The 27,645-nt window shown below is 48.3% G+C and overlaps 2 protein-coding genes across 2 annotated transcripts; both read right to left on the bottom strand.

Moving 5' to 3' along the window:
• Positions 1–932: 932 nt before the first annotated feature.
• Positions 933–22,500, bottom strand: UNC119 (unc-119 lipid binding chaperone). Its single transcript, XM_066979878.1, is given in 6 exon segments — positions 933–6,545; positions 7,297–7,469; positions 9,114–9,216; positions 11,316–11,429; positions 22,345–22,432; positions 22,435–22,500. Coding segments are annotated over 6 exon segments (657 nt in total). The 3' UTR covers positions 933–6,432.
• A 542-nt stretch (positions 22,501–23,042) lies between these two features.
• On the bottom strand, positions 23,043–27,637 carry PIGS (phosphatidylinositol glycan anchor biosynthesis class S). Its single transcript, XM_048068221.2, has 12 exons — positions 27,522–27,637; positions 27,287–27,426; positions 26,727–26,838; positions 26,527–26,616; positions 26,190–26,281; positions 25,658–25,856; positions 25,166–25,308; positions 24,950–25,064; positions 24,566–24,711; positions 24,367–24,467; positions 23,838–24,048; positions 23,043–23,656 (listed from the first exon to the last, which is right to left on the bottom strand). The coding sequence occupies exons 1-12, from the start codon at positions 27,556–27,558 to the stop codon at positions 23,381–23,383; spliced, it is 1,662 nt and encodes a 553-aa protein (XP_047924178.1). The 5' UTR covers positions 27,559–27,637; the 3' UTR covers positions 23,043–23,380.
• Between the last annotated feature and the right edge of the window lie 8 nt (positions 27,638–27,645).

Genomic DNA, 27,645 nt, shown 5'->3' on the forward strand with positions numbered 1-27,645 from the left:
GAGAGCCTGTACGGGCAAAACCAGAAACTATCATTTGATTTAGAAGAGTCTGTAAGAGAACTGATGTCAAACTTTTGATTATGTCTTCATCGCAGATTTCAGATGATAGCTGAACTATAGTCATGTTACAAACCTGTGCTCAGGTCATCACCCAATTGCAGAATTCAGTGCAGGTATTTCATGCAGCTCCAAGTAATAGTCCAAAAGTGAAAGCCTTCTCTTAATAAATTTCTTCTGCAAGTTCCAGTACAAAATGATTGTTCTGCTGGATACTGTGTTATTAAGGTGTCCTCTGTAATTCTAACAAATCAAAATCACAGCAGACACTTTCAAACAAAAACATTATACTTTTTTTCCTCTAGCAGTAGGTAAGCTGTTTTGCTTCACAGAAAAATACAGAGGTATTCCCGGGCATGCTGAGAAAAACAGGACTAAAACATCAAAAAAAATCAAGATTGAATTATCCCAATACAATTTGTTTCAGTTTGAGCAGATGTTGTGGTTTTACTCGGTATGGCAGAGACGAGAATTGCAGGTGCCACATTAATTTCAAAAATCAATTCTCCACAGTGCAGCTGGCAGATTTTTAAAAAGCATAACCTCGTGCAAAACTGTGATCTGTGGAACTCCTAAGTTTTTTTAACGTACTTTGAGAATAATTTATTTTAATTATGCCCCAAGATACTCTCACCAATCAGAACGCTGAATCCCATTTCAAACATTTTAATTGTTTTACTTATGTAACTATGCAAACCACTGAAGAGTTTTTACACGTGCATTGTTTAGTTTGCGATCACAGAAGTTGAATCTAGTTACATAAATTTGCACAAAATTGGAGTTAAAATATGGAGGGAAGACATAAAAAATATTTAAATGTTTTTAATGCACTAAAATAAATATGTAATGTTAAATAAAATAGACAAGAACCCCCATTTCTAGGATCAATAATTTATTTAGTTTTTGTTTTGTTTTATTTATTTATTTTTTACATTTTGCAATTTGTTACAGGAGAAGAAACACTTGCTAATGAAGGTGACATGTTTTTAACCATTTTTCCGAGGTAATGGAAAAAGTTAAGCATATTCCCTAGTCTGCACATTTATGCCTAAGCTGCCAATGTTAAATAATTATAAGCAAGTGTACTCCTTATTCAGTCCTTGTGTAGTTTTAGTTCTCTCCTCCTACAGGAAGACTGAATTGTAGCATCTAATTTTCTCACCCTGAATTCTCAATCTTTGTTCTCCCTGCTTATCTATCTGCAAACAAGTCAAACAGACTAGTTACTGAAGCCAAAGCCACAGAAGTGGAATTGGTGCCAAGGTTCCTTTTTCTCCTGGCAACCTACTCAGTTTCTTACTGTCCCAAAAGGAAACAAAAGACTCCCAGTTTTCTGAAAACCAGATTCTCTGCATGACAGTGCATTGCATTGCCACTAAACTGGCCACAGTGGATGTTCTTATAGGAAACAGATCAGGTAACTAACAAGATACAAAGAATTATAAATGAACTTGGTAAAAATGTTTCTAACATTTTCCCAATGGTATATTAACTAGAATCCTACTCTCCTTCCACAAAAAATATATTTTTTTATAAATACACTTTAATACAGACAATTCTGATTCTATGCAAAAAAGTCAATGTCACATTCAAACAGGTTTTCTCAGTGTAGCATTAAGGTACAAGCAGACATCACAGTAGGCATTAACACAGTGATTCTAGGGAGGCAGTTAACTATGTCCTGTGAACAGACACAAACACACAATTTCACCCGCTTACTCAGACTGTCCTGTGATTTAGAAAATAATTGAGCTGCACTTGAGGCCTGGAGTATCACACTGTCCAAATATTTTTCCGTGTTTAAAAAATGATATGAACTGTCAGTGAGATTTAATATCTGATTGGTATTGAAACCTTTGTATAAACAGTGCTTTTGTATAAACAGAGCTTGTGCTAGGCTTATTTAAAAGAACTGCTAACAAAAGCTACCAGCTATTTCAAAACTCAAAAGAAAAAATGTTTACACTTATCATGGCCTTAAAGCTCGTGGGTTCAATCAGCTGAAATTAACATTTTTCCTGTCCTTGTCCCTCTCCCTCATTTTTTTTCCAAAAAATATCTTTCACCACTAGATTGAATGCATGTAAACCTGTCTCATTAACATTTGTACAATGCATACAGTTCTAGTTGCTCTTTCATTTTTTGGTAAACACATTGTTTTCAAAACTAAAGAGACTCTACAGAAAGAGAAATAAAGGAGACTTTAAGAAAAAGAAATCTCTCTGAGTCAGGGAGAGTGGATTAGTCAGTTATTTCATAAATGTCACCAATACAAAGGATATATTCACAGTAACAATTCTGGCTTTTGTCACTGTAATGAGAACAAAACTTCAAAAATTTAAACCATACTTATACTTGGTGTCTTAATCTTGAAAATAAATTGTTCTATTTCTGCCCCTAAAGTTTGTGCATTGTAAGACCACTCAGCGTGGCAGTTAACCACAAATATTTTACTGTTACTTTTCTTTACAAAACCTGAAATGTAAAGGATTTAAGACTGAGAAAGTGACAGAATGTGTTGAGCTATAATTTCCTTGTTTAAAAAAATAAATAAAAATTAATATTAGCACCTACTTCTTTTTCCAAGATTAATTCATTATGTAAAGTATACATACAATCAACATCTTATGATAGAAAACAACTAGTTATTACTAGCAGATAATCTTGGTTAGCATTTTGATGTTTTCTTTTGCTTTCAGAAAGCCAGATCCCAATTTTCCATACTGGTTCATTGGAACAGACCGATAGTGCTAATTAAAATATTTTTAAAAATGAGAACAGAGAAAAAAATACAAAAAATGTTTTTTTCAAAAGACAATATTTAGTGATCGTGTAGGTGAGCTTCCAAAGTAAACCCAATAATGATTAATATTAAAATAAAAAATAGTAACTAGCCAGGAAGATTAATACATTCTTCTCTGAACCATGCTGTTAAGATTTTGTTGAGATTTGACTTTGAACTGGTTTTTAATATGAATCAGCTGCCAATTTAAGGGGAAAAACATGGTTTCATTTTACAATTTGTCTGAGAGCAACCAGCTCGCTTTCAGATGAATGAAAATTGAAATTGTTCAGTGCCTTACAATGCATGGTCTTTAACATTAAATTTTGCACATAGATTTAATGCAAAACAAGGACAGACGCAGCGTTAGAACAGCATCTGTACTGCAAAAGTTTTCAAAGAAACATTATTGTAGCGTTATTTATGTGCAAAAATGTAATGTCCTGAGTTGACACTATATGTTACACTGCTGCATAAATAGGTAGAAAAGGAATGGAACCTCTCCCCTGGTCAGTGATTCCCTCATGTTTGTAAATATTTTGAATGTAGATGACCTTGAAAAAAATGCAAACATGTTTCCAAGTGAAACTAAGCGATAACATTGATATCTGTTGCAGTGAGAAGCAAAAAACACCTTCATTACACTTCCCACAGAAAGTTTTCTTATTTGCCTTGGCTTAAGAATAGAAACTTTTTTGTAGGAAATTGTGGGGACTCCTAAAAAAAAAAAAAGGAAAAAAAAAAGTAAAATTCCTCAACCTGAAAAGTTAAAGCAGATTGAAATTAATTTTACTGGAAATGCCTAGCTTTTTCCTGTTTTAAAGTATTCCTAATAATAGAAGACAGTAAATTCACTTCGTAAAATATCTCCTATATGATTCACATTAAATTTTCTATTAGCCTGAAATTACAACTCATGGAATCTGTATTATCAGAACAGAATTCAGGATGGAGATCAGTAGCGGATAGTTCGCCCACTTTCTGTTTAACCTCAAACCTACTGTAAAACACAGAATGTGAGAAAGTCCATTCAACAACATCGTGTACTGCTGGGAACAAGGTAAATTTCTTTAGGGTCTTTTTTCATAGGGGCATGTTTTAGTTGATTTCAGTAACATTTTTATCAAATTACCTTTGTATTTGAATTCTAAAGTCTTTAAAGGAGGTAGCATAAAAAAAATGAGCAGAACATGACTATTTCAGTGCAGCAAACAATGATTTGCTACAATATTCATATACAGAGAGGATACTGAGTATGATAACCCAAGACTGACAAGAGTCTACACCAAAGTACAACAACTGCTCTCACAGAAATATACTGACATGATATAGCTGTTGGAAATGTAAGACTGGTAATTCTGGCCAAGCACCATTGCTAAAAGTCTCTTAAAAGCCTTACGCACAGAAGTGATTGTTACGAACAGCAGGTAAGAGTTTAAAGATAAAAACAAACAAACAAACAAAAACCTGTATAGGAGGCGCCACTCAGAAACACTCAATCTGTCTTCAAGTCAGTACATATGCTCATTCAAGAGTTGGAACAAAATTAATCAATATTCAGATTTGCAAAGCATCATTGAATATAAAGGCAGTTTAATAGCCTTAATGGAAAAAAAAGGTGGGTAGGACCTAGACTTTTGAAACTATTTTCACCTTTTGTAATTATTGTGCTATAAAACTTGGTGATCAGTAGCTCATAGCCTAATACAAATAATAAGGAAATTCTTTGCAATCCTCAAACTGGTAAGTCAGCTGTAGGGTAAATTTTATGGTTTTATACATTAGAGACAAAAAATAGCAATAAATACAAGTCTCATTGTGATAATAATTACTGCAAGATACCGTGTAAAATCAGTGAACTCGACATACTTTCGATCTTAAAAAAAAAAAAAAAAAAAAAAACTTGTACTGTAATCTAAACTCATTGTATTTCTTAAGAAAATTGAATCCTCCTTCAGAATTAAAGAAAGCCAAAACAGATACAAATGCTAACACATTTGATAGTGATCACAACTCCAATAATAGTACAAAATCTCCCCGTTCTTAGACAGATGGCTACATTTGAAACCATTTGTAGTTCTCCTGTTTGACTTGGACTGTGACTAGAAAGATGTTAATCACAACTGGAAATGCTATTTTATAAAAATTATTACAGTCACACATATCTGAGGCTAACATACAACATTCCACTTAAACTCACAGAAATAGACATGGAGACATCAAGTATTTATAGAAATATCTACAATCTGCAACTGCCTTTTTTTTTTTTCCTTTTTAGGTATCACTGAACTCATCTTTAGAGTAAGGGTTTCATGACAACAGGCTACTTAGGCAAAAATAAAGGATGGAAGCTTTTTACCCCACACAGCCCTCTCAGGTTTTGTTTTGCATGCACTAGTTTACTCTTTTGATGTTCCTACTTCACTGCACTAATATCTTTCTAAGAAGTACAGCCTGAGAAACTTGTGCAAGATTGTTCTTAGACTTCTTATGGAGTCTGAAGATAGAGCTTTTGCTATATTTTTGCTGTAGCTTTAAGGCTACATTGTTAGACTTACTGTTTCGCTTGTATTAATATCCAATGCAAAACATTTTTAACAAAGGGAAAAACACCCTTACAACATTCTTCAGACACAAATGAAAAATTGGATAGTCCACACCTTCTGACTGCCCTAGACAAATAAAAGTGTTGCTCTAGCAAGCATTGCTGAAGCCCTTGTTTTAGTATGAGCAGAGATGAAAGAAAACAGGCATGTATAACATATAGCATGAATAGGATGAATGTTAGCTATGTAAAAGTGTTAAAGCACAACTAAAATCCTTCATTTTTTTCAGATTATTCTAGATTCAGTTTGCAAAAAATGAAATTAATGGAGAATGCTTATGAGGGTTTGTATACACTCAACATTATTTTGCTTTCATCTGAAATGCAAACGGACAGTACCTGATTAAAAACAGCTGTCATTGAACTACTGGTCTTCACTGCAAGTTTCATTATTTCCAAGATTAAAAAAAAAAAAAAAAAAAAAAAACAGAAAGAACAAAACAAAAGGATGAGATGCTTATTTAGAGAAATAATCTAAGGACGAAACTTGATTTTGTAAGGTTTTCGACTGGATGTACAAGTTACATTGACCATGCTTTTGAAACATTCACAAAGAGAAAGAAATAAACAAAACTCTGCATTTGCATCCATCCACTCACGTGGTTTCTCAGATTGCATTCTTTGAGAAAGCAATCACGTCCTAAAAATGCTTGAGGGCAAGAACACAAATCCACACAATTAGGGCAAAATCTCCCAGGTCCCACAAGGCCATTTTCAAAGCAGACACCTAAAGAACTTAGGGAAGTGGTATCCAAAGATCATTTAGCATTGTAGAACTGCTTAGGGTTCTGAAGAACTGGGCCTGCTTCAAAGATCGAAAGAGATTAGACTGGCAAATTTAGTCATGAAACTCCTACTGTGGCAGAGTCCTTGGTTTGTGGATTCTTGTCCAGTTGACGTTGTAGGCAACTGAACTGAAGGTGTTGGTGTCCCTGACGGCTTCAAAAGGAAAGCGAAGGCCAGCAAAGGTTGGCTGCCCATCCTGCGCTCAAGGTCCTCCACTGTACGAATAATCCGCCTTGTTGTGCATCACCAGCTTGTTATCTACGAAGTAGAAACTGTCCGACTGTGTCTCATATGGATGAAGGATCATCTCTCGAACTGCAGGGAAAAAGAAAATTAATTGTGTTACACTGAGGCAAATAGTCTGCACTGGGTTTCTTGGAGACTGCGTCTCAGTTATGTTTAATAGCATTACTCAGATAGCAGCAAACACTCAAGTAAAAAATAAATAAATAAAAACAAAAAAAACCTAACCAAACCCTTTGTTTAAAGTTCTAAGGAACTCAAACACAATCCAAACATGTTAAGGCACCATACAAAGTATAAGTGTTCTACCTATCCTCAAAACAGTTCAAAAGAAATTTCTTGTGGTGAGACAGCAGTATACCACTGCATTTTCCACAGACTGTAAGATGAGTACTGACATACATTATCGGGGTTATAAAGAATATAAGGTCACTCAGATTTAGCATTCATGCCTGTTTGTCTTGGGAGAGAGGAGAGAAAATAAAAGTTATGTTCATACTAAATATAAAACTTCTCAATCAATGTAGCACATCAAATATTAAAATAGAACACAACACTTAAGTTACCTGTTTACTGGACATCTTTTTAGTCCTAGTTTTTCAGTTATTTTTTATACAAATACAATTATCCCAGAAACTGAAGCTTCCCTTCTATGAAGGGGAGAAAAAAAATAAATTTAAAAATTTAAAAAATATATATATAAGAAAATCTTTGTCTGGGGGGTACTTGGAAGTATTCTGTCATAGCCACATTTTATAGACTGTAAGAAAGTGCTTCTTCAAAACACCTGAGATTAACCTCACAGTAATTGAAAAGAGCTTACTGAGATCCTCAGAGAGCTGTGGGAATTCATAGATGTGCTCACAAGTATTTTTACTGCTGGGAATGCAGAACCCAAATTCAAAATCAAAACTCTTAAGCAACTGATCCCGGAAGTAGTGCCTCTCAATCATGCGAAAGTTATTGATGGGTTTGTCCCCTACTGTGAATTCCACCCTGAAAAAAGAAGGATAAGAGTGAAATGAGCTTTCTTTCTTAAGCGAGAGTTTCAACCATTCCTGAAATATAGAATAGAGCTCTTTTAAGAAAAGCCCAAACTAAAAAGCACTGGTACTAATCAAAGGATCTTTTCCTCCTTTTCTTAAAAAGTTCACAATGACAAAACACAGAGTATAAGCCATGATTTATAATGCTATCTTAATTCTTTTTACTAAGAAATAAATAAAAAGAAAGGAAACAAGAAAATTTTACAATCCTAAAATCATCCTCAGTGAAGAAGAGATCCCTCTGAATATACTGGGTACTTCACTAGATCACTCACTAGAAGTTCCTTATTGCATTGCATTCAAGTTACATTGCTATTAAGTTATTTTAATTCTTCTGATAGGCATTAAAAAAAAAACAAAACAGATATACTGATAAATTGTCTTTCATCCTTTTCTGCTTTTTAAATAGTAAAAGGGAAGAAGTTTCAATCAGCTCCAAATTCAAGTTTATCTTACTAGGAAGCATGACCCCTGAGAGAAAGGTAGTATTAATTATATATGATACACTAATTATGACTAAACCAGGAATACATTGTTAGCAGTTTAGCACAAATCAAAAGTTGTGTATTTACCATTTTAACAGAATAGCGGTCAAAAAGGTGCTAAATGGTACGAAATTTTATTTTTTCTTCCAAGACAAAATCTAAACGGTGTACTTCTTTAAAATTAGGAGGAAGTGGTTATGTGCAACTTTGCTATAAACACTCTGTCAGCAAATTGTAATTTTTTTTTATCATAACCAAATTCTGAATTTTAACTTAGCTCGTGGAAATACTTTTTTTTAAGCAAAGCTATGGTACATCAACTCTTGTGAAATACACATTTGCTGCTGATGGGATCTATCAAACTGCAATCCAATGTGATTTTAAATACCTGAAAAAGTAGGTTCGTACTGGAAACTGTAACTGATGCTCAATTATAGTATTATGGACTTAATGCCATAATAGCAATGGGCATAAAGCTCTTAACTAGATCTAATTTAAACTTAAGTGAATGTAAAGAAAAACAAAGATAACAAAAGAACCTGCCGTATAATGACCCATATCCTCCTAAAATCTCCAGTAAAGACAAAGAACCCCCCCACTACTACTTTGGGGGGCCAGAAAAGGAAATACAACCAAAACTTGCATCTCCCCATGCACACTATACAACTACAGATAAATTACTCCTAACTTTTACTAAAGAAATGATACAGCCTTTCACCTGTATTACAGGAGCCATAACTTTGGCCCGGTGCCTTACAGAAAGATCCTTTAGGTGTCACATTTTGGTGTGGTTTATCGGTGGATGCATGCGTACTACTAGACATGTCAAAAATTATTCTGGTGCAAATGGGTTGGAACATCTAGATAGTCTGTCCATCATATTGCCTCTTTTAGCATTAATCTCCTCAACCCCGTGCCTATTCCTGAGGTATATAAACCAGCTGAAGGAATGGAGAAAGCAAAGCACACATGAAATATGTTTGGAGACCATAATAACAAAAGATCCCTATTAACTCAGCTTCCTGAAGGATCAACAAGCAACGGCCACTTTTTATAAGATTCCAGTTGTTCTCTGTACTAGAAAAAGTAGGACAGGAGTAATTACTTACGTGGCTCCCACTTGCCGAAGTCTAAGAAAAGCTGGGGTAAACTGATAGCGTACAAACCGGCCTGCATTTGGGTCAATGTCCTTCTTGTCATTGTGTTCACGTTCTGGAAAAGCGCAAAGCAAAGCTCCATCACTGTCGTCTGAGAAACAGAAATCCAGTGAAAATACCACATTAACTTTCCTCTCCTCCACACCGAGAACCTCTCCGTGTCTTTTTGGAGCCTGCGTGATACGATGAAGCACAGTGAAAAACCTGGGGGACATTCTGCATCGGAGGCGCCTTTCCCAGGCTCTCCTGCTCACTGACGGGGTTTGCAAATTTATGCCTATATTCACGCAGAGCACAACACACAGACTGCGCTGGGAGAACATTCTTTCTAATATTACCACTGTGAAAAATAGGCGGTATATTCCTCGTTAGGTGATTTATTCCTCAATAAGCACTGATCTCAGCTCCAGTGGCAGTTTTGCTCTCCTTATGTACCCCAGACCGCACCATTTCCTTTGGTTCGGCAGTGCCAGAAATCAATTCTTCTGGACAAAACTTACCTAAAGCTCCTTTCTGGCAGAACACTGAATCAACAAAGAGCTATTTTTACAGGGTCTGCACAAGCAGTAAATGGTTGTTTATTTTAACTAAGAAAACATGCATTATGAGCAAAAAGGTTCACAGATCAAAGCTTCAGGGTTCCTCACCAAACTAAAAGACTATGTCCTATGCATTAGAGGTTCTAATTCTTATTTTCCTTGTTGTTAATAATAGCCACTTAAGTGATCTCATTACACTCAATTCTTTAACGGACTTATTATCCAAGTTCATAAAATAACAGTCACAATGAGATTCACACAAGCATTTCAGAGTCAGTATGGTATGGGGGGGGCAACTTTGTAAAGAATAAACTTTAAATTGTTATCAAGACAATTTCCTTAAAGGTATTTCCTTTAAAAAAATAATTAATTAATTAAAAAAAAAAGAGAGAAGAAGATAAGCAACAAACAAACCAAACTCTCTTAACTTAAGTTCCTCTTGGGTTTCACTCACTGACATTGAAAGGGAGGTGAAACTCTGGTTTTTGAAAGAGTATATAAATTGGGAGCTTTAAAACTTAGCTGCTCACTGTCTCTTCTAGTGAAATAATTATAGGACACTTAATGAAGCTAGCATGTAATAGATTCAAAGCAAAAGTAGACAGTTTTAGCCATAGCATGTGGTTACGCAGGGAGATTCCTTGCCATAGGTCACTGTAGATGCTAAATTGGTTCAAGAAATTGCTGCATAGATTCAAAAAAATAAAAATAAAAAAACTGAAGGCTATTAAATATGATGACATCATCTGCTCCAAAGGAACTCCTGCAATCATACATTAATATAGGCCAGGAAACTATTCTGAGAATGCCGGACGATGTGCTTACCATCTTCCTATCCTCTCTAAGCCGTCCACTGCTGGTTACTCAGAGGGAGTGTTTGCAAGACACCCCTTTGGTTCAATACACATCTTCTGCAGGGACTTACTTACTGCTCCTACCTCTGACTCAGGATTGCAGTGTGACTCTGAACAAGCCATTTCACCTTAGCATACCTGGTTTGATATCTCTAAGCTACAGAAAACTCCCTCTCACATGCAGGGAAATGAGGAAGGTATAAAACAATGTGTGGTCACGAAAAGAACAGTTGCATTGGTGTTTTGCTTTATCACTGGTAACAGTAACACTTTGATGCTTACAAGTAACACCTAACAAATTAACAGAGGGGAGAGCAGGAGGCAAATTTTCAGTTTGTCTAATTTTCAGTTTGCACATCTGACATAAAGTTTGTCCCTTTTGGAAATACCCTTTTCAAGACTCCTGACCGAAAGCCATTAGGCTAACAGCTAAGCTATGTACAGGAGGACTCTAGCTGATGAACAGCCAGCAAACTAACACGTGCTGACCTCCTCCTTCTTTGCTTCTATTTACAATATCCATCTGTCCTTTCTCACCACAGATGGCAATCACAAGAATACAGTAGCAATGACTTCTGTTCACTATTAGTACAAAGGAATACCTGAATAGGATTTCTGCTGCAAGCTGGGACTCAAACCCTCTTGTAGGTTAAAGCGTCTCCTATTTTTGGGACACACATTGAGTAAAGGGCATGGCAAAAGGAAGCAGGCATGAGCATTTGTTTGTGTTCATGAAAACAGTATTTTGTGTGTGCACTCACCTGATGCTGCTGGTTTGGTGATTTCAAACAACACTGTGCCAGATTCCATGTCCCGGATTTTGAACCTGGTGAAGTCTATCTTGTAAACATTTTCCTCTGGAGTGCACAAATAATCTGCACAGGAAAGCAAATTAAAGTGAAGGCTTGATGTCTACAAAGACAGTCCTGAATGCTCACACTGCCCTGCTTGGACAGAACGGGAAAAAGGCCTCTCTGCCCCATTGCTGAAAGGTCATCGCTTTTTTCCAACTTTGTGCCAGCATCCCCTGGTTCCATTTCTCCTCAGGGTATTGAGAATAGTCAGCACCTCCACCAAATCCTTGCCTTCTCAGTGTAAGAGGCTTTGCCTCTTTTAAAAGCTGCCCTCTGGCAAAATGCAAGCGCTAAGCAGCTTTGTGGGCACTAAGCCGACTGCACTTAGCTGGAACAGGAATTGTCCTCCTGCCTTGTGCCATCTCTGCTATCTCCAGCCCTCTGCAGACAAAGCACAGCCTCTTCTCTCCACCCATGCTTGTCCCATGCGAGGACTTTTTCCTCAGCACTGGAAATGGCGTTGAAGCCTTTCCCAGTACTAGGAACTGGTCTGGGACCAGCCCCTTTCCCTGCTTCCACCAGCATCGTTGTCTTTGGTAGAAAGTCATCGTTCCTAGCATCAGCCCTGCCGTGCCTTGAAGCAGCCTTCTGGCCTGGATATCAGTCTCCACTCTGTGGAAAGAGTTCTGGTGCCTCCTGATTGCTTTTCACATTGCTGATAAGCACAGATTGAAAGCAGCTCCAATAATTTGTCCTGGCAAATCTAAACAAATGTGCGTATAAAAGCCAAGAGGGCTGTTGAATGACAATGCATCTGCATGTTCTAGAAGACTTGCTTTAGAAGTTTTAAGGCAGAGGTAATACTTTAACATTCTAATTCTAAGATACTAATGCCAGTTGTTAGTCTGAGTTAACGACTTACTTCTGTTTGCTTTTCCTATTTCTAAATATATTCATCCACCTGGGGCTTATTCATTGAATATACAAACCCAAGTCACTCTGTAGAGATCACACCTGTCTATTACAACTCCTACGTAAGCACAAGCGCAACGAATCAGGTACCTACATCATGGCTTGGGGTTATGGTTCACATCCTATAGATAAGGAGCAAATAAAAGCTTGCTCTGCTGCAGCGAAAGAACATCCCAAATGCCACACGCTGCAGCTACCAGACAACAAGCTCTCATGCTGGAATCTGTAATTAAAGAAATCAGGCCCCTCTGCAGTGAAAGACAAAGGCAGCCACAGTCAGCATTACGAAAGATTGCTCCTAGCCGCGGCTCAGCGTGAATTGCACATCTAGCACCTTTACCTTCCTGGAAGCCTTTTATTCTTTGCAAATCTTCTTAACTTGGAGGACTGTCTGAGCACTCACTGGGACGATGAACACAAGTATTAAACCTACTCTCCGGACGATTTTACTACTCTCCACCATCACCACCAGATGGTGAATGCTCAAAGGAAACGGGCTTTAAGATAGAACTGTGCTTGAAGCATCTCTGGCATTTGGCAGGGAGGATTCCCTTTTCCTGTCAACATGGCACAAATTAAATCTAACACCGGTACCTGCGCTAGCAGGGAGAATAAGATAAAAGCTCAATCTTTTCACTGCCACAAGAAAACAAACGCCTACTCTTAGATGAAATAGCCTACAAAGTGCATAACGTTGTCTTTTCTGTCCTTCTTTTAACTCTACCCAGGGCGAGGGGCCAGAAATGTATATCAACCCCTTGCCCTAAGCCCTAAAGTTGAGCGGTCCTCATGCAGATGTCATGCGGTTACACGGTAATTTTAGGATCTAAGACAACAGCGAGCCCAAATTCTTAGCCCATCCTACACCTTCCCACCTCCAAGCAGCTGCCCAAGCGGGCCCAGCTCCCTGCAGCCCCGACTTCACCTCCCACGGCCCACGGCCACGCTCGGCCAGCTGCTCTCCACCAAGGCAAGGGGCTGTAGGACATGGGCCCGCGGTCGCCTGGGAGCCCGGGACACCTTCCCTAGAGCACGAAGGCAAGCCTGAAGCTGCGCTTGTCTGCAAGTTAATTATTAAGTGTTTTCCTTCTGCAGGATTCCTTCCCATCCAGAACCATGGCAACAGCTTTATCCCCCTCCTTGGCAGCAGTGTTGCTACAGCAACTGGCCCCGACTCATCCGCAGGAGAGGAGAGCGAAGCCGAGCCCCCGGAAGAGGAATAAACCCCAAGCAGAATCCCCATCGGGCTCCTGCTCCTGACGTTGGCACCCCTGCGCTATTTTTTTTCCCCCCAACTCTTTTTGCACGGAAAGTATTTGAAACCCTTGATTTATTTTAATCATCATGCCAGTATCTAACCGGGTGATGTTTGGGAGGATTAGCTACCATAGATGGAAAGCACCGCAATCCAGTGCTTTTTTTTTTAAAATAAAATAAAAAAAAGTGTATATTCCTCTTAGTCTGTATTTAAAAAAAAATCTGTAGCCACGTTCTTCCCAAACATAGTAGAAGCCCGTGGCACACTGGTAGGTCTTATCGGGAGGGTTGTGCTTGGAATTGGCAGAAACTTCTGCTTAGCTGAGCACTGTCAAATTTGCTAATCTCATCTCACACACACTTATTTTTAAATTACTGCAGGGCCCAGTTGCCCACACTTCCATGACGCACTTAAATGCATCATCTGCTTTCATTATCCTAAGTCCCAGTAAGCACAATTTGGGGAATGGAGGCAGCATCCACGTCTGCTTCAGTGAGACATAAGGCTGCTCAAACCTCCATTAAATGAAGTGGATCATCACAAGAAAGGTAGTTTTGGTCGCTCAGGACAGAATATTTTCTTGTTTCTTCTGCTTCCCCCAAAGCAAGCTGTGTCGTTTCCCCGTCAGGAACCAAATAATCACGGTGTCTCCCTGCACAAGCCCTCAGTACTCAGCTGATGCACCACGGATGGAAAGCACCCTCTGAACAGGGAATGAAGGAATGGACGCATCAGCATCATCTTAGAAAACCCAGCAGATTGTCTTTTGTTCTGAGGCATACCCATAGTAAATAGTGCAAAAACAAATCACAAAAGAGGAGCATTTCCTACTCCTTCCTAAAGCACAGAGAATTGCTATATCCCAGACCTCCAAATCCAAAATCCTCCTGGAAGAAGCTCACCAACTTGTGCTTAAAGCACACAGCAAACTCTTGCAAATTGGCCAAGCCTAGTATACCAGCATTTACTTCTCACTCATCACTATTCCTGCTCATGTCTCTTTGGCTTTTTTTTCCCCATAATCTCTGTATCATGCCCCAAAATCTGCAAGTCCCTACTCTTACAGACATTTTCTATCTTAAGACCTACCATGGTTTTGAAGAGGCTGGAAGCACAACTAGCAACACTGCGGCAGTCTCAGGAAGCAGCAGAGGTGGTGGACTTCCTGAGCCAGACACAATGGATTTCTGTATGAATTCTCCTATTCCGTTTGTATAAAATAAGTGCTTTAAAAAAACAACCAAGCAAACAAAAATCTGTAGCATGGCATTCATCAAGAGATCTCTAATTTTGTTATGAGACTCCGTGGATGCTCGTTCCCTGTTTACAGTTCTGAGGTGGTACCTCCACTGTCCTAACCCAGCGAAGAGCCAGTTCTGACCCGGGAAACCTTCCTCCCCTCCCAAGAACAACTAAGATTGCAAAAGAAAACCAACAACACAGCCTAGACAATAGCAGCAGGTACTGCCTGTTCTTTTGCGAGCGGTGGTACAGTGTGAACCCTCATTCTTATTTCCAGACGTACATTTTAACAAGCCGATGTTACAAAAGAACACAAAGGTGAGAAATCATACAATGCCTATCCCCAGAAGAGGAAAGCTAATGAAGGCACTTTCTCCTCCTGCCCTCTCCCTGTTACTTCAGTTATCCCGTGGAAGAGATTAGGTGTTTAATCCTCATCAGAGAAAGCTAAAAGTCAGTGCTAAAACTTCAGGTGTCCTTTGCAACCACCTCACCCAGGCACATTTTCTGAAGAGGAGAAGATCACGGGAGTGAGAGGGTTAGCACTGCTTGTCATGCTCCTTTCAAGGTCTCTTCTCTGCAACCAGGGGAAAGCACGTGTCCTCTCCAACAGACATCAGAGATATTTCTGTGCTGCTCATCAGAGCATCCAAGCTCAGATTGGGCAGCTCCTATTTTAAGCTTTAATCGCCCAGAGAGGTGAGCGGAGTGTAGCAGGGGTAAGGAAGAACTCAAACTCTGGTAGTGAAGAATGCAAATCAGGAAGATGTCGTACAAGAAATAGATGCAATGGCAGCGACTTGTAATAGGAACACCTCTCCCCAGCGCAGGCAATAACAAGAATTGAGGGGATGAGAAGGCTCCTGTTGCCACGCAGGCCTGTTTCTTAACATGCATTAGGCAACAAGGTCAGAAGCTATTTTGAAGACTGCTCCCAAGATGTAAGCCAGGTATAAAGCAAAGACAACTGCAGATGAGTTGCTAGGAGCTGGAGATTAGGAGATTATCAGATTGGAGAGCCTCAGGAGGAAGCGAGCAAAAATAGCACAAACCCAGTCAAGACGCAGAGCGTTGACGCAGGACTGAGTACGAGACCTCAAGGGGAAGGCAGGGCAAGTTTCAGCCAGAACTGATATGTCTGCTCAGACAACCAGAGTTCAATTAACAAAAACACTAAACCATCTCCCCTGCCCTTTGCCTCAGCATTTCAAGTCCTGTAAAGAGGACGGCAGACAAGCAAGCCAAGATCCTGAAGCAGCGCGTGGCACCGGAGCACGGCAGAGCTCCCCACGACCGCCTGGCCACGGAGCTCATCACCCCGCTGCACATTTAGCACTGAGATCGGACCCTTTGCTCCCCAGGGGAGCTGCCTTCAGCACCCTGCTGCTCTGGGGAAGCTGCTGAGAGGACAGGCCACGAGGGGAGAGCGATCTCCCCACTCCGTTTCTAAAGTCACGGCTTTTGGACGAGCAAAGGCCGGGGGTAATCGGGGAGGGAGGCACCTGAAGCCCTCCTGCCTAGCTCAGTAATTAGCCTGCTGTGAATGCCCCGGAGAAAGAAGCTCTTGTACTAGGAGGATTCCCACAGGAGCTTTTCTGCAGTGACACATTTGTGCATTAAGCATGGAGTGCATCCAAGCGGGGTCTGAGCCGGGGAGTTTGTGACGGTCCTCGTTACCCATCAGGTGCACCCACACGGCAGCGTGCCTTCCCAAACGACACACCGAGTCCTGCAGCACTGCTCGATAGGCCTCCCAGGCTCTGCTTTTTTACGGCAGCCTGCTTTTTTCCCCTTTTATTTGTTGCTAGGGCTCTCCAAACCTCACCCTCTCACAATTAATTTGACCACAGCTCTCCAGGCCTTGTTAAGGAAGGTAGGAGCTGCCCTTTTCCTCATCCCTAAGGCCTCCAGACATTGCTTCTTGCCCCCTCGTTTATGCTGACCACACACAAAGTCTGAAACAATGCAGAGAACATCAACAAGCGGAGAACATTAACAAAATCAGCTCGCGTTGGTCCTACACAGGGCTAAGCCAAAGCAACCAGGCCCTGCACAGAGCCCCAGGCTGACTCCCCCAGCCCACACCACAGCTTTCCCTTTATCTGTTTATTTAGTTATCTTTGCCATTTCCACCAGGGATGGCCCCAACCAGCAACACTGGCAGAAGGAGAAACCCACTCGGCTGCCAGCTCGGCACCCTGCGCTACACACATGCCATGTGTGCTCCCCTTGGAAATGTAGCAGGCCATATTGTAGCGCGAGACTGCTAACAGAACCCTTCATCTACACAACACTTTAGGATGTGAGTTGTCACAAAGCCTTGAAAAGGTTCTCGACGTATGTTGTGTTGCCTGGGAAAGAAGCCACGGTGACAGCAGCTCGACATAGCCCTGGGATGCCGCTCTGCTATGAGAAATCAGCGTATCAAAACACTTTTACACATCGCAGCCCCGGACAAGTCAGAACGGTGATTCATGAACCTCCTCACAAACACCCCCAGCTAATCACAGCTCCTCGTACAACAAATTTCCTCAATTAATCGGGGAAGGAAAGGAAAGTCATAGTCCAGGAGCGGCTTTGAAGGTTGATTTGCACACATCAGCTTCCTGTTAACGCTACAGCAAATCGGGTAGGAAAGTCGCCCACCAAGGGTCTGCCCTGCCCATTCAGGCAGCCCTCTGCCAAGCTGGCCTTTAGCTAAAGCTGCTGAGAGAAGTCTCAGAGAAATCCTAAATGACAGCTCAAGGAAGAGATTAGTTTCAGAAATGATTAAGTGTGTGTTCCTTTTACTTAGGTTTTGTTTTGTAATTGTTTCCGAGTATGTAATCAATTATTTAACCCTTCGGTTTTCTAAAATAAAATAAGCCTTAGAGTAAAGCTTAAAATATAAAGCTTATAAGATCAGCTTTATATTATTAGAGGCAAACTGTACGGGTGCCTGAGACTATTATACACAGGGCAACCTCTTGCCTTTTGTTACGTATCTGACAGCTGGTGCTATCACATGCTGGCAAAAGGGGCTGGTATTGCAAAGGCAGTAATATCATCTTCCTGCTGACCACCAACGGCTCCAACCCCAAAGACAGAGAAAGAAATTAAAGCTCTGCTGGAATTAGCTTTGCCCTGCAGCTAATGTGGGAGTAGCACGGCGTGACCCAGCAAAGCTGCGAGATTCAGCGTGGTCAAAGACACCAGGGACATGGGACGCCAGGGACAAGGGACGCCAGGGACAAGGGACGCCAGGGACAAGGGACGCCAGACCCCAGCTTCTCAGCTGGCCCCACAAAGCAGAACGTGGCATTCGCAGACACCGACATCCCAATAACTGCAAGCGGGCTCCTCTGACCCTCTGGCTGCTGCGGTAATTAATCGCAATTTGAAGTGAGCTCTGCCCTGCTCCTTTTGCTAATCCCAAGTTAATCACGTCACAAGGTTTTCCTCTTTGCAAGCACAGTTGTATGAGCAAGTAACAAATCCTGCTAATTGCAAAGGAAATGGTTTGTTTGCCCGACACCTAATCTAGCTGGAGTGGCACCAGATCCAGTCCAACCAAAAGACCCAGATAGTCTGCGGCAGCACCCCAGATCCGTCAGGCTTTCTAGTGCCCAGAAGTGATCTGGAACTGCTGGAGAGTTTAACATTGAAAGGACACAGCATATGCAGGACAGTTTGCACAACTCCCCCTTTAAGCTTATTAGGAACACATTAAGAGCAGAGCCCAGCTGGCTTTTCTGGCTAGTTACAGAAGGGGTTTCTCTGGTTTAGCAGCGAGTGCACTTTGCCACAGAGCCACATCCTGCTTCTCCTGCGTCCCAGCCCAAGACATTTAACATTTAGTCACTCGTCAGCTGCACCTATCAGAAAGGGAAAGCCCAGCTGTGCTTCCTGGTGCAGAAGCAAGGACTTTCCCCCCACCCAAATACCAGAGCACGGCTAGCAGCCTGCCTGCACCCTGACTGGCGAGCATGTGGCAACCACAAGCAGCAAATTGGGTTCAGAGACCCCACTCTTCTGGGACGGAGGGGCAAGCAGATCTCCCCAGCATACCAGAAAGGAGCGTATCGAGGAGCTCCACAGCAGGCAGAGCAAGCACAGGACAGCAAACCCTGCCTCCAAAAGAGCTCCTGCAGGATCAGCGTGCCCCAAATGCACAGGGCTGGAAGGGGCCTCCTGGAGGAAGCACAGTGCCCTGCTACCACCGCCAGCCACCCTGTGTGGTCCCTCTCCTAACTGGATCACACACCCACCCCATCTGGAACTTCCAGGGATGCCCAGGGTACCAGGACGTCACTGTTGCAATTCTCATCCCACCACCGACTTCTGCTTCAACTTCAAACTGGCCGGGGCACCGTGACTTTGGGCGTCAGAACCAGGACTGCTGAAATGCAGGTGACCATGGCCACGAGTCTGGATTACTTGGTGGCGCAAGCACTGAGGTTTTCAAAGGAAAGGAATTAATTAAGAAGAGGGCTGAAGAAAAAAAGATTAAAAAAAGAAAAGAAAAGAACAAGAAAGAAAAAGAGAAATTTTAACCATGTACCTCTCCATTCACCATTCTCTGATGGTCCCCTTAATGCACCTCAAAGCCTTTCACTGCTATTAATACCCTTTAAAAGACGTACATGACCAAGGTCAGGATACCAGATACTCCTTACAAGCTTCACTTATTCTCCACATATTAAAACTCAGAGAGGAGAGACTAGTTGCTGGTCTTTCTCCTGGTCTGAGGAGCATTCCCCATATCCCCCAGTTCATATCCTCCTTTCAAATTCAAGCCAGGCACAAGGCACACCCTAAATATTGTCCTAACCCCAGGCACCGAGGCTGCATAGGCCGAGCTGCAAGCAGAAAGAATGAGGAAGGAGTTGAATCTGGGTTTATGGCAGTGCTTAAGCCAAAAGTTGAAGAGGAAGAGAGGGAGATGAGAATGAAGAGCTAGAAGGAGGCTCTCAGGAAGTAAAATCATTTCAGCATCCCCTGCTACACGATCCTTCTCCTCCTCCCGTGCTGGACACTCAGCGAGGACAGACACACACCCCAGACAGGTCCAGCACGCATCTTTGGTGTGGGTACATCCTGTCCTGTATGGTTTCTGTGAGGGGCTAACCCATGGCAAATGGGGAGAAAAGTTTGCCTGTCAGAGGCAGGCAGGGATAAAAATATACAGGGACCTGGCAGGGGGATTTCAAGAGGCCTTTAACTGTACACTAAAGTGTGAACTTGGCCACAGCCCTGCACACGTGTACTTTGGGATCGCAGAAATGCACCAAAAACATCATTTCTGCCCCAACTTCACAAGGGACAGGCTGGGGTAGCCATGAACTTCTCTCCCACAGCCTGGTCCTTCCTCCTCCCTGCAGCACCCTCTGCTTGGAGCACAAGCCTGGAATGGGTTCACGTTGCCAAAAATTCCAGTCTTTTTTACGAGCTTGCTGTGACCCGTGGAAACGAGTAAAGGCCACAGAATGCCCCAAATAAGCGTTACGTGTTAAGGACTATAAAAATACTTGTTGTGCCTTTGCTCGCTGCGTTAAAGCCACCAGGTGGGAAACACCTTGAGGAGGGGTGCTGCAAAGTATCGACAGGCAATGAGATCCACTCGACATGGATGTGTTGTACACCTGCATCCCTAAATGTGCACTGAGGACTTCAGGTACGGAGAGCATCTGACAGCTGCCACGTGCCCAGCAGGACAGGCAAGCACTCCCCTGGGAAGGCATTAGCCAGGGCTCGTTGTGGTGCCTGGTCCTTGTATTTCAGGACCCATCTGCACCCCCTGCGTTACCCTCACACCAGCAAGCCTCCTAACAGGAGGGCAGCGAGGCATTTCCACGCGTTTCCTCTGTCCTTCCTGTGCTCCTGAGGCTGGAAGAGGCAGGAAACCAGCGCCCCACGCTGGCCACGGTGACGCCACGTGAGGTCTGCACGCCCTGGGAGCCAGGGCAAGGTTTGGACGTGCGTCTGCAGCCCCTCCAGACAACACCACCGAACGCAGGGGCACGCAGGCTACCGTAAAGCAGGCACATGAAGCACTTAACGCAGCCGTCGCTGGCTTCACCATCCAACCGCTGCTCCTCCGAGAACGCTGGCAGCACGCTTCACTGCCTGCTGCACGGCTCCCTCTGCTACAGGCAGCAGGATTTCTGGGCCCGAATCACGCCGCTGCAGCCCACCAGAGCATCTCAGCTGGACCCAAGGACCCCCCCAGATCAGCAGCCCCTCTTCCCAGGAGCCTCCCTGAGCCCTTCCCCGGGGACAGCGCTGAGCCCCCGCAGGGCTTTCCTCCCACCCTTCCTGCCGCTCACCCCGCCGTGCTGCTCACCACGCAGGCCCGCGGGGCTGCCTGCATGCACGACCACATCCTTTCTCTCCAGGGCTTGTCACGCAGCGCAGCACTAACCTGCGACACGAACCCTGCTCCGACGCCACATCACAGAGGGCTCCAAGGCAAAAGGGAGCACGGCCGGCCACCCAGGTCACCCCCAACTCCCCTCTCCTCTTCCCCTTTTGCTCAGCACGCTGCCCGCAGGGAGACAACCCAGAGAGGCGAGCCAGGAGATGCAATAGGGCCTGGGGGGCAGTAGGACAGTCTGGCAGAGCTACGGCCGGGCTGGCCTGAAGCGCAAGCCTTCTCCCGACCCGCGGTGTTGCAATCCCAGCAGATCCAACGCGAGCGACCACCTGGTCCCAGCCGAGCTGTGCAGCCAAGCACAACAAACCCTCCACCTGCAGGCTCCCCCAGGATGCTCTGAGGACCAGAGAAGGGGAAACCACTGGGGAAGGCTGCAGGATGGGTCTGCGGCAAAGGAGCCCCCATCCTCGCTGGATCCGCGGCCCCCACACCGCTGCAGGGGGCACGGGCTGGGGGTTCAGCTTGGCCCAGCCCCGCACGAAGGGGTACAGCAGCAGGAGGGGGATGACGGGGAGCATCTCAGCCCTGACCTCCCAGCCCCAACAGTGGGGGGCTGCTCCCTAAGCTGAACATCCCCAGGAGGGCTGCAGGGGGGCTGCTCCCCGACCTGAGCAGGGCAGGGGGGAGATGCAGGGGGGCTGCATCCCCAGCCTGAGCATCCCTGTGGGGTAGGAAGCTTGCAGGGGGGCTGCTCCCTGATCCAAGCATCCCTATGGGGCAGTGGGGCTGCGGGGGGGGCTGCTCCCCGACCTGAGCATCCCTGGGGGGCAGGGGAGCTGCTCCCCAACATGAGCATCCCTACAGGGCGGGGGGGCTGCTCCCTGACCTGAGCATCCCTGGAGGGTAGGGGGCTTCAAGGGGGGCTGCTCCCCAATACGAGCATCCCTACGGGGCAGGGGGCTGCAGGGGGGCTGCTGCCTGACCTGAGCACCCCTGGTGGGCAACGGGGGGGGGGGGGGGGAGCATCCCCAGCCCTGCCGGTGCCGCATCCCCCACCCCCTTCTCCCCCCTTTATTAGGGCCACCGCCTCCCCGCGCACCCCGGTTTCCCCCCCCCATCCCCCCAATCCCCCCAATCCCCCCCAATCCCCCCGGTGCCCCCCCCCCCCGTACCGCTGGTGACCCGCTGCAGCCCCAGCACGTCGTCGGGCCCGATGAGCGCCTTGCGGCCCAGCTCCTCCTCGGTGCGCGCCGCCGCCGCCGCCGCCGCCCCGCCCCGGCCCCGGTCCCGGCCCCGGTCCCGGCCCCGCCGCTCTTCTTCACCTTCATGGCCCCGCTCCGCCGCTGTGAGCGGCCCCGGCCCCGCTGCGCTGCCGCCGCCGGCCCCGCCGCACCGGGAGGGGCAGCGCCGCCCCGCCCGGCCCCCCGGCCCGCCCCCGGCCCGGCTCCGCCCGGAGCCCCCCCCCCCCCCCCGGGGAAAGGGAACCCCCCCCCCCCCGGGATAGCCCCCAGAGCATCGGGAGGGAAGCGCCCGTAGGAGACCAAAGGGGGGTTTTGGGGACCCCCCCCTGAGGACCCCCTGGGGAGGAGTTGGGCCCCACGGGGGTGTAAGTGCCCCGGGGGGGCTGGGGCTCAGTGCCCTCCAAGACAAGAGGGACCCCCGCAAGTAAGGGCTGCCCCCCCCCCAGCTGAACCCCGTAACGGGCACCAGGAGGGGCTTTGGGCTAAATAGCCCATAGGACAGGACCCCAGAGGTCTTTTAGGATAAATACCCTCTAAGACAGGACCCCAGAGGTGCTTTGGGCTAAATACCCTATAAACCAGGACGCAGACCCCCCCCCCCCCCCCCCAAATAAAGAGCTAGGCAGAGCCCCACGCCAGCCCCCTGCACGCCAGGGGGGTTCTTTATTTGTACATCAGCTCGCTCTGAACACGGCGCAGGACCAGGGGGTGCATGCAGGGAGCCCCCTCTCTCCCCCACCTCCGGTCTCAGGAAGAGGGGTGCAAGCAGCACCTTCGAGTGGAGGGCACAGGGCCCTGACCCAGAGCATCTCCCACCCCGAAAGCAGCCGTTCTTCCCACTCCTGCATCCGGGCCCTCAGTCCTGCCGGGCCAAGGCCTGGCTCTGCGCGCGCCACGGGGCCACGGCAGCGCGCTCCACGAGGTAGGGACAGCCCCAGCCCCGAGGCAGGGCACCGCGGGGTCGGGCTCAGTCCATTTTGGTGGGCTCCTTCTTGCGCTGCCTGGCCTCCCGCAGGATCTTGGCCAGGGAGAGGAGGATGGGAACGGCCATGGGTAAGAAGAGGGGGATGTAGATGGCGAACTTCTGGTCGTCGGGGAAGTAGAGGAGATGGAGGAGGGACGGGTCGAAGAAGGCCCGCTCCGAGGAGGTGACGGCTTCCTTGCTGGCCTGGAAAGCGGAGCGCAGGCGGCCCTCAGCCAGCTCCGCCATGGCGTCCTGCACCGAGGCCACCGCGCGGTATACCTGCGTGGGAGCAGCACAGACGGTCAGTCCCTGGCCCCAGAGGACCAGGACACGAGGCCTGGGACCACAGATAAACACCTGGGGACCTCAGTCAGCCCCCAGGCCCAGGCAGCACCCCACACCTCCACACAGGGACAGCAACTCCTGGCCCCCTCCGCTCCCCGGGGTACCCCAGCCCTACCTCAGAGGCGACGTCGTCTTTGATAACGATGTTACTGATCTGATCCAGCAGCTGGGCCAGCGAGGTCAAGGTGGTGGCCACGGTGGCGATGTTCTCCACCGTGTGGGCCCAGAGCAGGCGGTCCAGCTCCCAGTCGGCCAGCCCCTCGTTGCCTGGGCTCTCTACCTGGAACTCGGGGGGCAGCTCCTCCCGAGATATCCCGAAGAGTAACCTGGGAGCAGAGGGAGAAGGTCCCAGACCGTGTCACGAACCCGCAGTCCTGCCCGCGCTCCCTGCTCTTCCCCCTCTGGTGCATTCAGTCCCGACAGGGCTCAGGCCACACCTGACGGCCTCCCACAAGACCAACCTCCCACATCAGGAGAGGCAACAGGGAGCAGGGCTGGTCGGTGGTCAGCAACAAGGCCACAAAAAGCCATTCTCAGCCCCCCAGACGAGCCGCTGGGCTCTGGCACAGCTTGCTTCGTCCCCACCAATGTGCACGTGGATCAGGAGAGCACAGAGGTCAGGGTGGGGAAGAGCGCATCCTCACCGGAGCTGGGCCAGGAAAACCTCCATCACTCGCACCATGTCCACGTCCACATGCAGCGGGAGGGAGGCTTGGGGGGAAGCGGGGGCTTCAATGTTGTAAATCTGCAGGAAAGCACGTCAGCGAGGCACGCCTGGGGCAGTGCCGCCAGCACTTGCTGCAGATGGGGAGCCTGAGCCCTGCCAGAACCAGGGCCCCGTACCATGATGCCGCCCCAGCGGGGGCTGTGGAAGGCATTGGTGGGCACTGGGGCTCCGTCCTTGTCCTGGATGTAGAGGGGGGAGTGGGAGCGCTCCGGCACGTACAGCAAGAAGTTCAGCACGGGGTAGAGCGAGGCAGCGCTGGAGCCTAAAGCGGGACTGAGTCAAAAAACTCCCCTGGCCCACAGGGATGGGTAAGAGAGCCCAGCCCTGCTTCTCCTTAAGCAGCAAGCCCCGAGCATTGCACCCAGCCTGGCGGGTCTCAGCCCCACTCCCGTCGGGGCTGGCAGCTCACAGTGCTGCGGGGAGGGAAAGGTGAGGGTGTAGGCACGGCTGCCCCAAACCCAGCAGAGCCCGATCCTGTGAGAGTGGGGCTGGGAGCTCACCCAGCCGGGCCTCCACGGGGTTGATGACGTGCGGGAGGCTGTGAGCACTCAGGAGGAAGCTGGAGGACTCCTTGTCAAAGCGCGGCGTCACCCCGAGCACGGCGTAGTACAGGATCTGCAGGGAGTTGACACAGGTGCTGCTGGCAGAGAAGCGCGTCCCAGGGCACCCGGCAAGGCCGCGGCCGGGCTCTCCCCATCGCCTCTCCTAGCCCTCACCTGCGAATCAACTGAGAAGTTGGCCACCACGCTCAGCTTGTCCAGGACGGGCTGCACGTAGCGGTTGACGGCACCCTCGATGTCCCAGTCCACGTCGTGGGACTTGGGGTCGGGGTTCAGCAGGCTGAAGGTGATCTCGTACCCTGCGGAGCACCCAGGCCCCATGAGGCACCGGCTCGGCCACGGCCACCCTTTTGTGATGCCAAAACCGGGCAAGTGGCCACGACGGAGCTCCCAGGAGCCGCAGGACCTGAGCCCCTTCTCCCTGGCCCTCCTCAACATGGGGCCACACTCTGGTGGCCCAGCACGCACTGACCACAGCATGGACCCCATCCCCCAGCAACCAGCAAGGGGAAAGGGAAAACCCTGGGGGCCTGTCACCCCAGAAGACATCCCGAGATGCTGCAGGGACACCAAGAACAGCGTCTTCCCCCCCCCCGAGGAGCCAGCTGGCCTTCCCAAAGGGCAGGGGGCTGGGGCGCACGTCCGTACCCAGGCTGGATTTCAAGTGCCGCCGGGCGTCGGGGCCGAGCTGGCCGTCGGGGACGCGGTCTGCGAGGGCGGCAGCGATGGAGCTGGCCGTGAAGGACATGACCCGCGTGAGCTGCTGGAGGCGGGCACGGAGGGCGGCCAGGCCCTGCCCGGCCCTCACCAGGGCGCTGCGGTGCTTCCCCATGTAGACGTTGGTGCCCTGGGGAAGGCGTGGTGGTGAGGGCCGGGAGCGGGGCTGGCTCTGCCAACGCGCCAAAAAGCCCGGTGCCACCCACAACAGCTCGGGGAGGGAGCTCTGCCCCACAGGGCACCTTCAAGGGACACAGCCCCACAAACCTCCCCGATCCCAGCGCTCCCTGTTTCTCCCTGGGGTTTTGCAGGCCTTTTTTGCGAGGTCACCTGCATCTCTGCATCCCTGTACGGCAGAGAGCGTGGAGAACCGGGGCTTTCCTCCACGCCAACCTGCCCCAGAGCCGCAGCATCCCACAGGGGCAGCAGGAGCACAGGGACGGGCACCGCAGGGTGCTCCTACCTGAGGCAGCAGAGAAGAGCTTTCAGGGACCACGTACACGGTCAGAGAGCCCGGCGAGGCGTCCTGCAGCGCGTGCAGAGCGGCATCGGCCTCTGAGGAAGACAGAACCATTAGCGGGACTGGGAGTTTTGCTCCATTCCCCATCCCATAGGGCTGCGAAGCCATTTTCTGCTAAGCCACCCTCAGAACAAGAAACCTGCTCCTGCACGGGCAGCAGAGCTTGGCTGAGGCCCCCAAAGGACGGAGAACCACCGTACGTGGTGCTAGGAGCCATGGGCAGCCCCCGATCCCTCACCCCATTGCCTCGTGCAGCCCCCCCAATCCCTCACCCCACTACCTCGTGGGGTAGCTGCACCCAGCGCCGCCGCCTCCCTGGCCGTGATGCTGCGGTAGACCTCCTCGTAGCGGGCCGCCACGTCGGTTCTTGCTGTTGGGGAAAAAAATAACCGAAAATGAGAAAAAAATCGTGTGAACCTCCAGGCCCACAGCGCTCCTGAGAGCCGGGCCGGGGGCAACGCCGGCCGGTGGGGGTCTTACAGCCAACGGGAACCGGCTCCTCCCGCACGTCCCGGTACGGCAGCTGCCTTGGCAGGTCGGCGGGCACCGAGCCCGGGGTGAAGACCACGGAGACGGGGACGGCGAGCTGGAACTGGGCACCGGGTGTCACCGGGGGGGATACCGGGGACCACCGGGGAGGATACCGAGGGGGATACCGGGGAGCACCGGGGGGGATCCCGGGGACCACCGGTGGGCCACTGGGGGGGATACCGGGGGGCCACCGGGGGGGATACCAGGAGGAATACCGTGGGCCCCAATGGAAGACCACCGGGGGAAACACCGGGAGACACTGGAAGGATACCGGGGACCACCGGGGGACCACCGAGGGGATACCGGGGACCACCGGGAGGGCTACTGGGGGGGATACCAGGACGAATACCGTGGGCCCCAATGGAGGACCACCGGGAGACACTGGAAGGATACCGGGGACCACCGGGGAGGATACCGGGGGGATACCGGGGACCACCGGGGGCCACCTGGGAATACCGGGGGAGCACCGGGCAGCCTCCCCCCGGGCCCGCACCCGCCCCCCTCCTCACCGGCAGCCGGCCCAGGGCTGCGATCCCCGCGTAGGGCAGCGCGGCCCGGTACGTCTCGGTCGTCCTCCACCAGAGCGGCAGCCCCAGCAGCACGGCGATGGCGGCGAAGCACAGCGCGGCCCGGCGGCCCCGGGAGCGCTCTGCGGGGACAGCGCTCAGAGCCCGAACCGGGCCCCGGGGGGCGGCTCCGGGGGGCTCCGGGCCGCGCCCTGCCCCCGCCCGCCTCTCCCGGTACCTGCTTCGTCCGCCGCCGCCGCCGCGGCCGCCGCCATCTTCTCTGCCCGGTACAACCGGGGGGGGCGGGGCCTGAGCCCGGCCCAGCCAGTCAAAGGGCTCACCTCCCTCAAGACAGCCAATAG

This window comes from Anser cygnoides, chromosome 18, assembly GCF_040182565.1.
Source record: "Anser cygnoides isolate HZ-2024a breed goose chromosome 18, Taihu_goose_T2T_genome, whole genome shotgun sequence".
Taxonomy (NCBI): domain Eukaryota; kingdom Metazoa; phylum Chordata; class Aves; order Anseriformes; family Anatidae; genus Anser; species Anser cygnoides.